General features: G+C 54.5%; 1 protein-coding gene across 1 annotated transcript in view; it reads right to left on the bottom strand.

Moving 5' to 3' along the window:
• Window positions 1-14361, bottom strand: part of TEKT5 (tektin 5) — a gene marked incomplete at both ends in the record, with an annotated part of 39922 nt that overhangs the window by 13437 nt on the left and 12124 nt on the right. The window contains one exon of the mRNA XM_081300046.1: window positions 13041-13263. Coding sequence (XP_081156172.1) covers window positions 13041-13263 — 223 coding nt within the window. The remainder of the gene's footprint in view (window positions 1-13040; window positions 13264-14361) is intronic.

The raw sequence follows: 14361 nt of genomic DNA, 5'->3' as shown, positions 1-14361 counted from the left end.
ACGCAGTGTGGAGCACGTTGGTTTGACTGTAAAATTGATATATAATAACCCACCCGCAGGGCTATGTGAGGACTAAACAGGAGCAGTGTGATGCTTAACTCGGTGTCGCCTGGTGTGGACTAAGGGTGCCCATACACTGGCAAACATCATCCCTGAGTGTGTCCTGGAGGGTGTTCCTGGAAGAGACAAGCGTTTCAACTGAAGGACTGAAAAGCCATGTCCAGTGTGGCTGGGCCTCATCCCACCACCGAAGCCCCCGAGGGACAAAAAGGCACAGGGAGGTGGATTCCTGCTCTGGGAACTGAGAGCTCCGGGTTCTCAGGCGGGCTGCACCCCACAGGCCCCCGATTTAGGCCCTGGAGATTTAGATTCAATCAGCCCCCATCTTTCCAGTGTGTTTTAAGTCTCCCGAGCCAGCCCCCGCTAGACTGAAGGGAGGCCCTTATGGTCTCTGTTGAAATCCCTCAACTTGGTCCTCGTAGCAGAAAAGCAGCCTTGACAACAGGTAAGGGCACGGTGTAGCTGCCAATAAAACTTGATTTACAGAGACACTTGTGGGTGGGTATTGGGCCCTCCTCTGTTAGCTTGCAACCTCTGCTGTGGCCCGTCACAGAGAAGCCACCCCTCTGAGCTGCCTGTCTGACGTTTCTAGGTGGTGAAACCTGTGGTCAGATTTGTGGCAGACGGGGACCAGGCTGGGGGTGCTGAGGGACAGGAGGACTCACACCATGTTGGTGTGGAGAGACACAAAGGAACGCAGTCAGGAGAATATTCAAAAGGGAAAACGAGAAGGACTTGCTAACTTAGGGAACGTGGAGAGTGAGAGGCCGGGATGGGTCATGGGTCACGGACTTCAGCCTGCCCACCCCTAAAATCAGGAACAACCTCCAAAGGGGAGGCTTGGGAGCCACCAGCCTGTGCCCAAATGAGTACTTCCACTGCCGAGGCTGTGGCCTTGGCAAATCGCCAACCCTCTCTGGGCCTTGGTTTCCCCGTCTGTAAAGTGGAGATAATAATGGCATTTGGCCAGAGGCTGACTCCGAGGAGCAATTTCGGTAACCCACATAGTGTGTCCTATCTATCCACCCACCTGCCGAGCCACCTACCTATTTATCCTTTTCCCATCCTCGCTCTTTAAATCTAAACCTTCCTTCCAAGTCACTTGGCAGTGGGAGGTGGGGGACCTCCCTGTGTTCACCAGCAGCCCTGCTGTGTACCCCGGTAGCACACTTCCTGCCCCCACTTGCCGCAACTAAAATGTTTCCAGATCTTGCTAATGTCCTGGGGCAGGGCAAGAGGAAAATGAAACTGGCTTGAGTCTCAAATTATCAACCCTATTATTGTGGTTATCATGAGGCTAGGGGAAATGTCCCCATTACCCCCAACTAGATCAGGACTCCCCGGCTCTGCCATAGCACAGCTGGAGGATGGGTAGGCAGGAGGGCTTTCAGCAAATCACTTGTCCTCAGTCTTCTCATCTGTAAAATGGGGCTCATAATAACCCCTTCTCATAGGGTCAGGGGAGGGAGAGAGGAGTGAAGCTGAGCCAAGCTCTTAAGACCCTGGCTACGCTGAGTCAGGTTCCTGGGTCTTTTCTTCCTCCTTCCACTTGCAGCGGGGGGAAAATTCAGCTCTGATCATCCTCCCTCATCTGGTTGGAAGCAAACTTCCACCCTGACCCAGCACCCAGGGTGTGGAAAGGGTGAGGTCCCCCTGGGAACAGTCTCCGGCCACGCACGGCACGGCGTGTGAAAGGCGATCATCCGGTCTGCCTCCAACGAAACCAACCCTGGCTCAGCGGAAAAGTGCGCATGTTCCTGGCTGGAATAGAAATCCACAGCTTTGAGAGGGAAGATACTACCTTTGGCCAGACCACTTGCCATGGAAAACTCTCTGCCAACATCTTGTGACAGCACAAAAAGCCTCTGAGGCCAGAAATTATTTTTATGTGGAGGGAAAAAATGGATCTAGCCGTTCCAGCCGACGTTAGGCTTCGGCATGCTTTGTGCTACCTGGCAAATTCATTGTTTTCCTGACTGCATGAAGCCAAGGGGTTTCCAAGGAGATGTCTGGCTCTGTGCGGATTTCCCAGTTTGGGAAGGGGGTAGAGAGTCTGGAATAATTTTTCTGGTCAGATGATGGAAGATTTTCAAGTTCAGCTAAGAAGAGAGAAAAGAGAAGAAGGTTCCAGAGAGCCGTGGCCAGGAATTCAGGACAAGAACACTCCCAAGAGGGGTTCTTTGGCTCAGCACCTTGACATTGGAGTGTGCAGAAGCTCCTGGCCTCTGAGCACCGTGTGCTAGTAGCATTCCCCAACAGTTGTGAAAACAAAAAATGTTTCCAGACACTCGCAAATGCCACAGGGGAGTGAATTCGCCTTGGTTGAGAACCACTTCTCCAGGGGAGATGTGAGCAAGCCCAGCTCCCGGCTGCTTCTGCAGGCAGTGATTCAGCACCTTCAGACAACACCAGACCAACACAGGTCTCAGCTACAGAGTGGCAGTCTGGGGCCAGTGTCCTGAAAGTCCTGGAGGAGTCTGGAAGCAGGAGAGGGGGGTGGTCCCTGCTAGAGAGGAGGCCTTGATGGTCCTGTGAAAATTCATGGTGATCCACAATCCTGTCTCGGGACTTAGAGGATCTTGATACTGAAGCCAGATTTAAAGTTAGGTAGTCAGTGTAGTTAGGTAAATCGGGTCTAATATCAAGTGAAATCTAAAATGGAGACCATGCTGAGAATGACTCAGGGAAACACAGGACAACTCATGGAATGTAATGAAGTCCGAAAAGGCCCTAGGCCAAAGTCCATCCCAAAGAAGTGATAATGAAGTCCTTCCTGACCAGATTACTTCTTTGGCCCACCTGTGTCCCACCCCTTGGGCCTTCCAACCTACATTCCATCACCAAAAACTATAAAAAGGGGAAACAACCGCACTTCCATGGATTCCACCTCTTGGGTCCCCTTCTTCCTCCGGGAGAAGTCTTTTCTGCTGTCCTTTAATAAACTTCTACTTTCCACTCTGACCTGGCCTCGGCGTGCTTCTTTGGTGTTATTCTTCAACATCGGGGAAGCAAGGACTCGTCACCGGTCAACAGCGGTATCAATACCTGTCACAATTTTTAATTGTTTGCCTTTTCAAAAAAAAAAAAAATTGTCTCCCCCACTAGAATAAGGTCCCTGAAGGGGAGGGTCTTGTCTTTCATGTTCACTGTTGTGCCCCCAAGCTCTGACGCACTCCAGCAAATAGGATCTGCTGGGAACACATCTGCTTCAGGGAGAGGGAAGAGGGAGGGATCACGTTTGTTCACCAACACCTAGAGTGTGCACCCGGGGCTTGTTAGGCCTCAGACTCCCGGGTCCCACCTGCAGAGTTTCTGATTCAGTGGGTCCAAGATGGACCCTGATCATCTACATTTTTAACAGGTCCCCGGGGGGTGTTCATGCTGCTGGCCCAAGGACCACACCTAGAGAACCACTGTTCTGAACGCCAACCCTGTTCTCAGTCATGGGTTTCGATCCCGGGAATGAGCATCATCAGGGGACTTTAAAGGGTCTACTCCAAGGCCACACCCTGACCAATAAAACGAGAATCCCCGGAGGAGCCCCAGACACTCGGATTCCCCTGCTCAGCTAAGGGCGGTACCATTTCGTGCTCCTCACAGCCGGAAGGATCATCCCTTTCTTACGGATAGGAAACAGTCAGAGGGGATGGTTCTTTCCCAAGATCCCGTACCCACATCAAAGTTCACCCGGGTGCTGGGTGCTGGGTGCCGGTCCCCGCTTCGGCAGGCCAGAAATCAGACCAAGGCTTTAGAGCGGAGGTTCATCCATCACCTGACTCTGCTCTTACTCGCAACGACTTGTCCACTGCTCCCACCTGACAGAGGAGGAAACTGAAGCCAAGACAGGTCGCGCAACCTGGCCACGGTGACATCGCGAGAAAAGGCCAGAGCCAGAGTTGAAGCCAGCTAACCCCAACCCTGGGCAGCCTCCCTCCGGGACGCCCCGCCCACGGACGCCCCGCCCACGGACGCCCCGCCCACGGACGCCCCGCCCACGGACGCCCCGCCCACGGACGCCCCGCCCACGGACGCCCCGCCCACGGACGCCCCGCCCACGGACGCCCCGCCCACGGACGCCCCGCCCACGGACGCCCCGCCCACGGACGCCCCGCCCACGGACGCCCCGCCCACGGACGCCCCGCCCACGGACGCCCCGCCCACGGACGCCCCGGATTGGCTGAGGCCAGCGGAAGTGGGCCAGGGAGAAGACACCTGTGCCCCTGCCACGGGGTGTATTCTCAGAAGGAGCTGGCGCAGGCCTCGCAGAGCTGCCCGTCACGTGCCCGCTGAGTTCCTTCTCGCCCAGTCTCCAGCTGGTTTCCTCCAACCTCCTGTGTCTGGGGCTCTCTTCCCAGCTTTGGGCCTTGGCCCTGTTTTTCTGATGCCAGTGGTGCCTCTTTCATTTGGCACAGTGTCCCTGGACCCACCACCGGTGACGCAGTGCCCCATCCTCCCACTCCCCCACCCCCCAGGCCGGAGCTCTGGCAGACCCGTCTTGCTGGTGTAGCTCGGTACACACCACCCAGGCACCAGGATGACACGGGGCCTGCATGACTCTGGAGGGCCTCTGAGTCCTCTGGGCACGAAGGTGAACAACAGGAAGAGAGACCCATGGCCTTAGGTGGCCCTGAGCCTTCTCCTAAGGGCCCAGCGTGAAATAGCTGGGAACGCCACAGTGGTCCATCGGGAAGCCACATGAACACCAGCCCAGGACCTACAGGACAGTCGTCTTGAACAAGTGGGGGATGGCTTTTAGGATGGAGATGCTCTGAGGATCCAAGCCACGGAATGCATAGTCCAGCTTTTATGCCCCCACATTTCTGTCTTCTAGAAATTTGCAGTTTATAAAAAGGTAACCGGCCCCCTCAGGCAATGGCCTTAAATCCAGGGCTCAACCAGGTCTGAAGATCCAGTGCTAGAGCACTTGCCTAGCACTCACAGGGCCTAGGTTCAACCCCCAGACACAGAACACCACACCACAGAAAGCAGATCTGAGAATTCTGGAGTTTTTCCTCCCTAAAACACCCACCCTCCTCGGTTTCTTGCCTGAAATTCCTTTAGAGCAGAGTTTCTCAGCCCAGCACCTGCTGACATTTGGGCTCACGTCCTTCTCTAGCGTGAGGGTGTCCTGGGCAGTGTAGGACACTGAAGGGCACCCCTGGCTGCTGTACATGAGCTGCCAGGAGCACCCCCTCTCAGACACATGTCCCCTGGGGGGCGGTCACCCCCAGCTGAGAACCTCTAAAAGGATGTCCACCTCTATGAAAAGCATACTGCTGAGAGGGGGAAAGCCCAAACCAGATGAGCAGTGGCCATCCGGTGAGCGTGCCCACGTGGGAAAGGTCAGCCTGGGAGGTGGGGAGTGGGTGCTGTTCTGAAGTCAGTACCCAGAGGAAAATAGGGGCTGGTTAAAATGATCCTCGGGATCTGGTCACCACGCCTCAGGACACGTGGCTGCTTCTTCAGCTGAATACTATGGCATTACGGGGGTGTTTTCTTAAAAGATGGCAACTGTCCTCATGGCCACAGCGAGCCTTCACGCTGAGACAGGAGGAATCATTCTGCCAGTGATTTTAGTATCATCCTCATAATATTTCCCAGCCCCACATGTCACCTGTACAATTATTTAATATTTTTCTTCAAATAAACTCCAATTTCAGGCTTTACTGAATGTAGTTAAAATGGAATCTTTTTTTAAGTACTGGGGTTGAACCTGGGTCTCGTGCATGCTAGGCAAACACTTTACCCTTGAGCTACACCTTGAAAAGGAGTCTTTATATTATTGCCATAAGTGGAAACTAGTCCCCTTTTCCACTAATAGAAGGCACCAGAACAATAAAGAAAATGAAAAAAAAAAGGTTATTAATTCTAACAGGAAGAGAGACCCTTCCAAGGTCCTCAGCCTGAGGCTGGAGGCCTTGCTGTTGGAAAGGGAGGTGGGCCAGGGAGGGAGGTGTCAGAGCAGACGGGGACACAGGGATCTTGCTCTTTGGCACTGCTAGGATGGATGGTAGGACTTGAGGAGAGGGGAACTTTCTCGCCGCCCTCCGTGGTGCTTAAGGACATGTAGTGAGCACAGGGCAGCTCCGGGCAGCCAGCCGGCTCTACTTCCCAGGGCTCAGCTAGTCTTAGAAACCAGCCGTCAGTAGCTTGGCCACAGGCCCCGACGCTGGATGTGATCCTGCTGCCTGCAAAGCACAGAAGCCTTTCCCACTCCACGATGGGTTCCAGACCTCCTGGGACACACAGGGCTGCGCAGCCACACGTGGGACCTCAGATCCCCAGCCTGGCTCTTGCCACTCAGACACAGAGCCTTCCTGCCCAGGCCTTCCCGATGCTGATGGCCACTTGAAGGTCAAAACCCCCAAGAAATTTCAGCATAAAAGGCAGCCCTCAAGGCCACGTTCCTCGCCCTCTGGGGCCTGGTCCAACCTTCCCCAGGCCTTGCTTTCCGCATCTGCCTCCCTGAATTTCCCGAGACACAAAACAGAATGTGAAACACCAGAGCCAGGGGGCACCGCAAATGTGGGAAGGGGGCCGTGAGGGTGTGGTGGGGACTGGGGAAAAGTGGAGGCCAAGCCCAGTCCCAAGAGAAGCTAGGGCCACCCAGCTCCAGGCCACTGTTTCCCTGGGAGCTCTGAATGGCTAGAGCCACCAACATTTTGGAATTTTTTTAAAAATGTGAAATCTCCATTTTTTAATCAAAATATATATACTTTTTAAATCTATGAGTCTACATACAAATGTGTGGACCCAGCTCCTCATAGCAGCTCTATTTACAACAGCCCCAAACTTGTGAATGTTCATCAGTAGGTAAGTGCATAAGAAAACGGGGTCTGTGTGTAACACCCGCAGTGTTCATAGCCATAAACACACACCGCTCACCAGAAAAATCAACTGTGACTCTCAAACATTTTTCTGGAGGGGAAAAATGCCAAATTAAAAAAAAAAAAAGTCCATATAGTATGTCTCCATTTATATAAATTCTAGAAAATGCAAACTAACCCGTGGTGACAGAAAACAGATCCGTGTGGTGGGGAAGTCGGGGAGGGGCAGGAGAGAGCCATGACAGAGGGGCACAAGGAACTCTGGGTGATACCTATGGCTACCACCTGGATGGAGGTGTTGGCTGTATGACCTACAATATCAAAGTTTCTCAAATTGTACATTTGAAATATGTGCAGGTAATTGTACATTAAATATAAATAAAGTGGTTAAAAGAAAAATGTGAAAGCCAAGTAATCTGCAGGTCCAGTTCAGCATCCCCTGATCAAAACCACTCAGTCAGCATTCACTTAGAATCCACCAGAACACGCCCCAGGCAGCATGCCGGGTGCTGGGGTCGCACAGGTGAGGGCCATGGAGGGACTCTCCTGAGAGCCTGGCAAGTGCCTGGTGTGGCCAAGGTCCAGCGATGGCCTGCAGTACTGGCAGGTATTACCCAAAGAGCCTGTCCTCTGCTTTCCTGATCCCGAAGAATCAGAAGCAACTGAACTATCTATCAACCTTCTCAAGGATGGAATGTTCTAAAGTAGCAGCCAGTTCATCAGTCGACCCCCAGATTGGAAAAGCTCAGAGATGGGCCGTCTCAGAAGCAGAGACCACTGCGATAATCCAGTAAGAGACCAGGGAGGCTCTGGGCGGAGGCTGAGGTGGGTAGAAGCAAGAGGCTCACCAGGTTGGCTGATGGAGTGGGGGTGGCTGGGACAGAGAGGGGCATCCAGGGGACCCTGAAGTTCCGGGATGAGCCCCGAGGAGCCCCTGGAAGCCCCTGGCAGCATCTGGAACTTGGAGCTGCCAAGTGGGACAGGGAGGAGGAGTCCACGCGGAGCAGCTGGGACGGTGGAGTCCTGGGCCTGGGCTCCAGCCTGTGGGTTCAGATGCCTCCTGAGAGCCCACGGGAGGCCCATCAGGGGCTAGTAAATACCTGCTGACCGCTGTGACCGGAAGTGCCTGCATAGACTATAACCATCCGGTCCCTCCCGGGCTGCCACACGCTTCTCCTCAGTGGCTGTCACCACCCCATCTGCCTCCCAGCTCCATTCTGCTGCCTCTGACTACAGGAAACAGCTTGTGCCGGGTGCAGCCCTCAAGAGGCATCAGGGAAATGGACGTCTGATTCTAGGACCTCGTCAAGACGGGTTCCTGTGTGTCTGGCTCAGCATGGTCCCCCAGCTCCTCAGGTCATGGCTGTGACCCGTGTAACAGGAAAATGAGGTTTTGACTTAAGGGCTTGTGCTGTCCACCCAGGGGTGACAGTGCACAAATTGGGATGACGACGGGACGGGATGACCTGACCTGACCCCTCCAGGGAGGAGGGACTACGCCGGGTTTGTGAGCCTGGAACAAAGTGCAATCAAAGAAAATCTGATTAGGATTAAAACAGCCGAGGCCAGCCTTTGGGGAAGACTTGGTTCCTCCAAGATTCTGAGTCTGGGAAAGAGGAGGAGAGAGGGAGGGAGGGAGGGGGACTGGGGAGGGAGGGGGAGGCAGGGAGGGAGGGGGAAAAGGGGAGGGAGGGGAGGAGGGAGGAGGAGGGGGGAAAGGGGGAGGGAGGGAGGGAGGGGGAAAGGGGGAGGGGTGAAAGGTGGAGGGAGGGAGGGGAGGGGGAAAGGGGGAGGGAGGGGGAGGGAGAAGGAGGGAGGGGGAGGGAACAGCTGCTGACCCAGATGCTGTCAAAGCCAACACTTCTCACCATCTACACTCTTGATGCTGCCTACAGGAGCTTTGGTGTCCCCAGGGAACGTGCTCAGAATGCAGATTCTCAGGCCGGCTGTGACCCACTCAACCAGACTGCCTTTTAACAAAGTCCCCAGGTGACCTGAGGACCGCCGCACAGGCAGTGACAGTGGAAGCACAGGGGCCTCTCACTCTCTGGCCCGAGTCCTGCTTTGCCTACGGTTCCCACCCTCTCTGCCATACCCCATGCCACAGCGGCTCAAACCAATTCATTTTAAAAGAAAAGAAAAACAAATCTTAACCATGTGTATTTTGAAATGAAACTTTATATCACTATGATCCATGGAAAAAAATCAAGCATCATCTGCTATAAGTGGAAAAAACTCATTAAAAAAATGCATGAAATAAGACATAAGTAAAAGCATGTTACTTCAGCCCTGGCTGGATACTGACTCCGCCCCAAGTTCTCAGCTCAAGGCTGCCCAGATGTCCAAGGGGGACGGGATGTTCCAGAGGTGAGAAGCCATCCTAGACCTGGGGGGCCTCAAAGGAGGAGGAGGAGGACTTTGTCACTGTATGACTCGGTGCCATTAATCTCCACGTGTGTGATGCACTCCATGTCATTTTACCTGCCAGGACGAGGTGTCCGCACGCACTAGGGATTGAACCCAAGGCAGCTTTACCATGGAACTTTACAGCCCATTCATATATATTTTATTTTTTATTTTTTGCTAAGTTGCTGAGGGTCTCCCTAAGCTGCCAAGTCTGGCCTCCAATTTGCAATCCTCTTTCCTCAGCCTCCCGAGTCACTGGGGTGACAAGCATATGCACCATGACAGGTGTGCACCACTGTGCCCAGCTGGTCCCCACATCTGTGGGCACTTTCTACACATTGTCCCCCAAACAGCCTCCCTGCAAGAGGCACTTTCCCCCACATTACGAGTTCCCCCCAAACACACTCAACTGGTAATTGGACGTAAGCGGGGCTGGCTTATCTCAGTGTTCCAATGGCCCTGGCTGGCCGAGGACTCAGTCCCCCAAGGCAGCAGCCTGCTCCCCCTCTGGCCAGCAGCCATCTCCAGCCTCTCTTCGAGCGGGAGCCAGATGACCAGGAGCTGCCCCAGAGCCTTGCTGTGCTCCCGCAAGGGTGAGACCCCAGGGCAAGTGGCAGAGTTTGGGGTGTGACCTCAGGGATGGAATTCCAGGATCCCAGTGAACAAATGAGCCTGTCTACACTGCCCCAGACCACTGTCTGCATGGGGAGCTATGTAGACCTTAACAAAGTGCATTCCAATGATCCCTGGGAAAATAATTACTTTGCATCGTACACGAGGCTGGAATTTTCCATAGGAGCCTCTTACCCAGGGGAACCAGGCTGAGCTCAATCAATAACAGTCAATTTTATTTTATTTTTTTGGTGGTGCTGGGGATTGAGCCCAGGGCCTTGTGCCTCGGAGGGAGGCACTCCACCAACTGAGCCATATCCCCTGCCCAAGAGTTAAAGCTTCAAAGGAGCATTTCGAATCCTCTAGCTGAGCAGACTATTGAAAGTTGAAATGGTTGCTATATATTTCTCTTCATCGCATCAATCTCTTCTTTTATCGTCTTAGAAAACCACCCTATGAACTAGTCACCAACCGGAAGACAGATCTTTGCTCAGGCAAATGTCAACAGTGTCATATTGCAGTCTGGGATGTTCCATATGGTGCTGGCTGGTGACTAAATAATGACTGTTAATAAAAATCTACGAGGTTGCAAAATCTCTCTGATCCGCAGTGGTGGAGTTGTTAGCAATAAAGCTTCCCCGCACCCAAAGGTTCTTCTCCTCTCCGTCAGTGCTACTAGTAATACAGTCCCCTCCAACGGATCACTCACGGCGAACCAAAGGCTGTTCTAAGAAGGCCACAGAAACCACTCATCCATACCCCAGAAACAGAAGGCTGTAACCAGGTAGGGACCCTTACTCTGGACCCTTCCCAAGTCATCCTCAGACTGCCAAGTCCAGGAGGTGAACCGTGACAGGGAGCAGGGTTTGTCCCACCCTGAAGAATGCCTCAGGAGAAAAGCACTTGCTTGAGAGCCGCAAGACAGAAGAATCTAGGTGTCCACAGAAGGACGAATGGATAAACAAAATGTGGTCTCCAAAGAGAGGGGAAGGTCACTCTGCCTTAAAAAGGAAGAAAGTCTGGCACTTGTGCATGAATCTTGAAACCATTAAGCTAAGTGAAATAAGCCAGTCGCAGAAAGATAAATACCCGTGATCCCACTAAACGAGGGACCTAGAGTAGACTGATTCACCGACAAAGGGAAAAGAGGAATCACTGTGAAATGGGTACGGAATTTCAGTTTGAGAAGAGGAAAATTTCCCGAGACGGACGGTGGCCACGGCTGTACAACAAGTATGTACCTATGACCACTGAACAGCACGCTTAAAAATGGTTAGAAGGGTACATTTTAGGCTGTACATATTTTGTCAAATAAAGGGTTTTTTTGCACAAAAGAAACTTGATATTAAAAGCATTCAGTCATGCAAGCACTATTCAAGTACATACACACACACACACACACACACACACACACAAAACCTAATGTTGTGGTCCCTCTTCATTCATTGCACAAAGATCTCAGGAGACCCAGGCAGACTAGCAGGGAGGGACAAGGCTGGAGCAGGATGCCTGAATGATACCACATGAACTCATGACCATGCCCAGCCCCAGGTGCACCACGTGTGGGGCAAGCAGTTACCTGCTTGAACTCAAACCCCCCGAGGTTGGCATCATCCTTATCCCCACTGTACAGGTAAGGGACTGAGGCACAGAAAGGCTCAGGAAGTCGTCCAAGGTTACAGAGGACTGACACCCAAGCGGCCGGGCTCAGAGGGCACACTTCTAACCACATGGGACAGGGTGCAGCGATGATCGACATGGTCCCAGGACACAGAGACGGTGAGTACAAAATCTGAGGGGATGTGGTGGATTCCCAAAAAGGAAGTGACTTGAAACTAAGGTCCGGAGCAGGGCTTGACTACGTTACAACCGTGGGCCTGGCTGTGTTTTATCAGAACGCGGACACACTTATCTGTGTACATATTGTACGTGGCTACTTTTCGGTTCGTCAGCAGACTGAGGGGTCGTGACGGCCACCAGGTGGCCTGCGGAGCTGAAAAGGGTCACCACGATGGCCAGTCTCTCCAGATAAACTCCCCACCCTCCAGCAGGACCTACCAGCCCCTCCCCCGGCTTCGTCCCCAACGCCTGGCCCTGGATCTCTCCCTTCAGAGCTCTCTGCCCTCCACCCCTGGGCTCTGGATCTGTTCTCGATGTGAACATCACTTGCCCTTCTGCGCCCCTCCCTTGCACAGCCCCCAGCCTCTCTGACTCACCCCTCGCTGCTTCCTCCTCACACGGATCGCACCTTAATCACCAGCTTCTGTTTTGTCTGCCTCCTGCACCCGGCCAAGCAGTGGCAGATGTGGGTGGGCGAACACTGCCCCATCATTTCCACCAAACCTGCCTGCGCCCACAGAACCTCCCCCAACAATCAATCAAAAGGACAAGGCCAGCCCCTGGGCTCCCACCCCTCCAGACACACTGCTGTCCCCAAGTCCCTCCTGTGTAAATTCCACAGCCACCACCGCTCTCCAACCAGGACGGAGGTTGCTGGCGGACAGGGACCATGCTGGCGAGGTCCTCCTTCATCGCCACTGTCCATGGTGGCCTCTGTCAGCCGGAGGCTCTCTGCCCTTAGGCTGAGTAGGGTGGCTGAAGGCCCTGCCGTGAGACTCCCTGGGTGACCCCAGAGGTGCAAAGGGCATGACGCAGACCCATAAGAGAGTGGCGAGGGGTGCGTGTTGACATGGGGACAGGAGGAGGTGGAGGGCAGAACTTGGCAGTCCCCAGCAAGGATCGTCATGCTGTCGCGGACCCTTAAATGCAAAGCCGACATTTCCAAGATGCTGAGGTGGGCAGAGACGGGCTGGGACCAGCCAGGACAACGAGTTCCAGGCCCCTGGTCACGCTGAGTTCCGTGGTCCTCCCGTGAAGGGGGAAGGGCACTGGGAGCCATCAGCAGCCTCTCGGGGGCCGTGGTGACAGCCAGGCCAAGCTCCGTGATCAGTGATCAAGGGGTGCTCACGCTCCCCAGGAGGCTCACAGCCCCTGCCCCCGTTTGGGGTGGACAAGACTACAGACCGTGGGGGACCATTTCAAACTAGGGTGGGCTCAGCTCCCAGGGCAGCCAAGACCCACTGGAGGACGGCGGAGGCTCAGCAGGGGACAGAGCTCCCGGACGCACCAGCCCACCTTAGCCAGCTGTGTCTGCAGCTTGTTCTTCGCCTCCGTCTCCTCAGCGATGCGGGCGTTGAAGGCCAGGTTGGTGTCCGTGAACTGCTTCCACAGCTGGTCGGACAAGCTCTCGAGGAGGTGCTCCGCCTCCTCCCGCAGCCGGATGGAGTTGGCCCGCATGTTCTGAGAGTGCCTGATGTTGTCGTTGCTGAACTTGGCCCAGGTATCAGGCACGGAAATCCTGCAAAAGGCACCAGGCCAAGTTTCGCACAGGGGTGACAGGGGTGACCCTGGACCCAGGGTTCGCAACCTTGTCCTCGGGGTCGAGAGTCTTTGTGGCAGAAGGTCCGGCAGCATCCCTGGCCCCACCAACGGGACGCCAGCAGCCCCTCCACACACCCACTTACGAAAACCACAAGGTCTCCCTGGGGGAGGGGACACAATGGCCCTCTTGAGGACAAGTGTCCTGATCCCATCCCCCCTTTAACAAAGGCTGCAACTGCAGCTAGCAGGAGGGCGCTCAGCCAGCTGGTAGGAGAAGAGAGGCCCCTGACAGAGCGCCTTCTTGTCCCCTCAGTACCATCCCAAACAGAGCCAGGCCGAGAAGCAGGCACTGGGGCACGTGGTGACTCTGTCCCTCCGGCTGCCACCATGCTACTCTCCATGGCTTCCTCGCCCCCCCCCCATGGGCGTTTTGCTGGGGGGGGGGGTGGCCTGGTTCTGCAGTACTGGGATCACACCTCGGGCCTCCAGCGTACTAAGGCGTCTCCACCACCCTCCAGCCCCGCCCAGCTGAGGGTCTGGAACGCCCGCCATGTCCCAACACTGCCTAGGCACTTGAGATGGAGCTGTGAGCAAGAAGAGCAGCATCCCTGTCCTCAGAGGAGAACACGACACTCAGGGGAGGTACTTCCACAGAGTCGCGGGGAGGCGGGAACCAGGAGCAGGAAGGAGAAGCGATGGCGTGTCCTCGCGGGTCGGTGGTGAAGGGCGCAGGGCACAGCAGCCTCCCACCCCTAGCCACAGATTGCTACCTGACAACCGAGGTCTCAGAGTATCACATGGAAAGCTCCAGAAATGAATGATCTGTAACTTTCAAATACCTTTGGTTACATTGTTACGATTATCCTGTGATCTAATTGGCTCCTGTGGTCAATAGCTTCTGGGGCCTAATTTATACACTAACTCGTCACAGGGATGTGTGTCTAGGAAGAGACCAATCCACATGGGGCCCGGTGCTATCCACGGCTTCAGGCATCCGCCGGGGGTCTCAGAATGTACCCCTGAGGATGGAGGCAACCACCATACTCAGCCAGAAGTTGAGGGGCCATGGATTCCC

Source organism: Spermophilus citellus, assembly GCF_964194105.1.
Source record: "Spermophilus citellus genome assembly, chromosome: 6".
NCBI lineage: Eukaryota > Metazoa > Chordata > Mammalia > Rodentia > Sciuridae > Spermophilus > Spermophilus citellus.
Note: the sequence above shows the minus strand (reverse complement) of the source record. Positions and strands in the feature narration are given on the sequence as shown.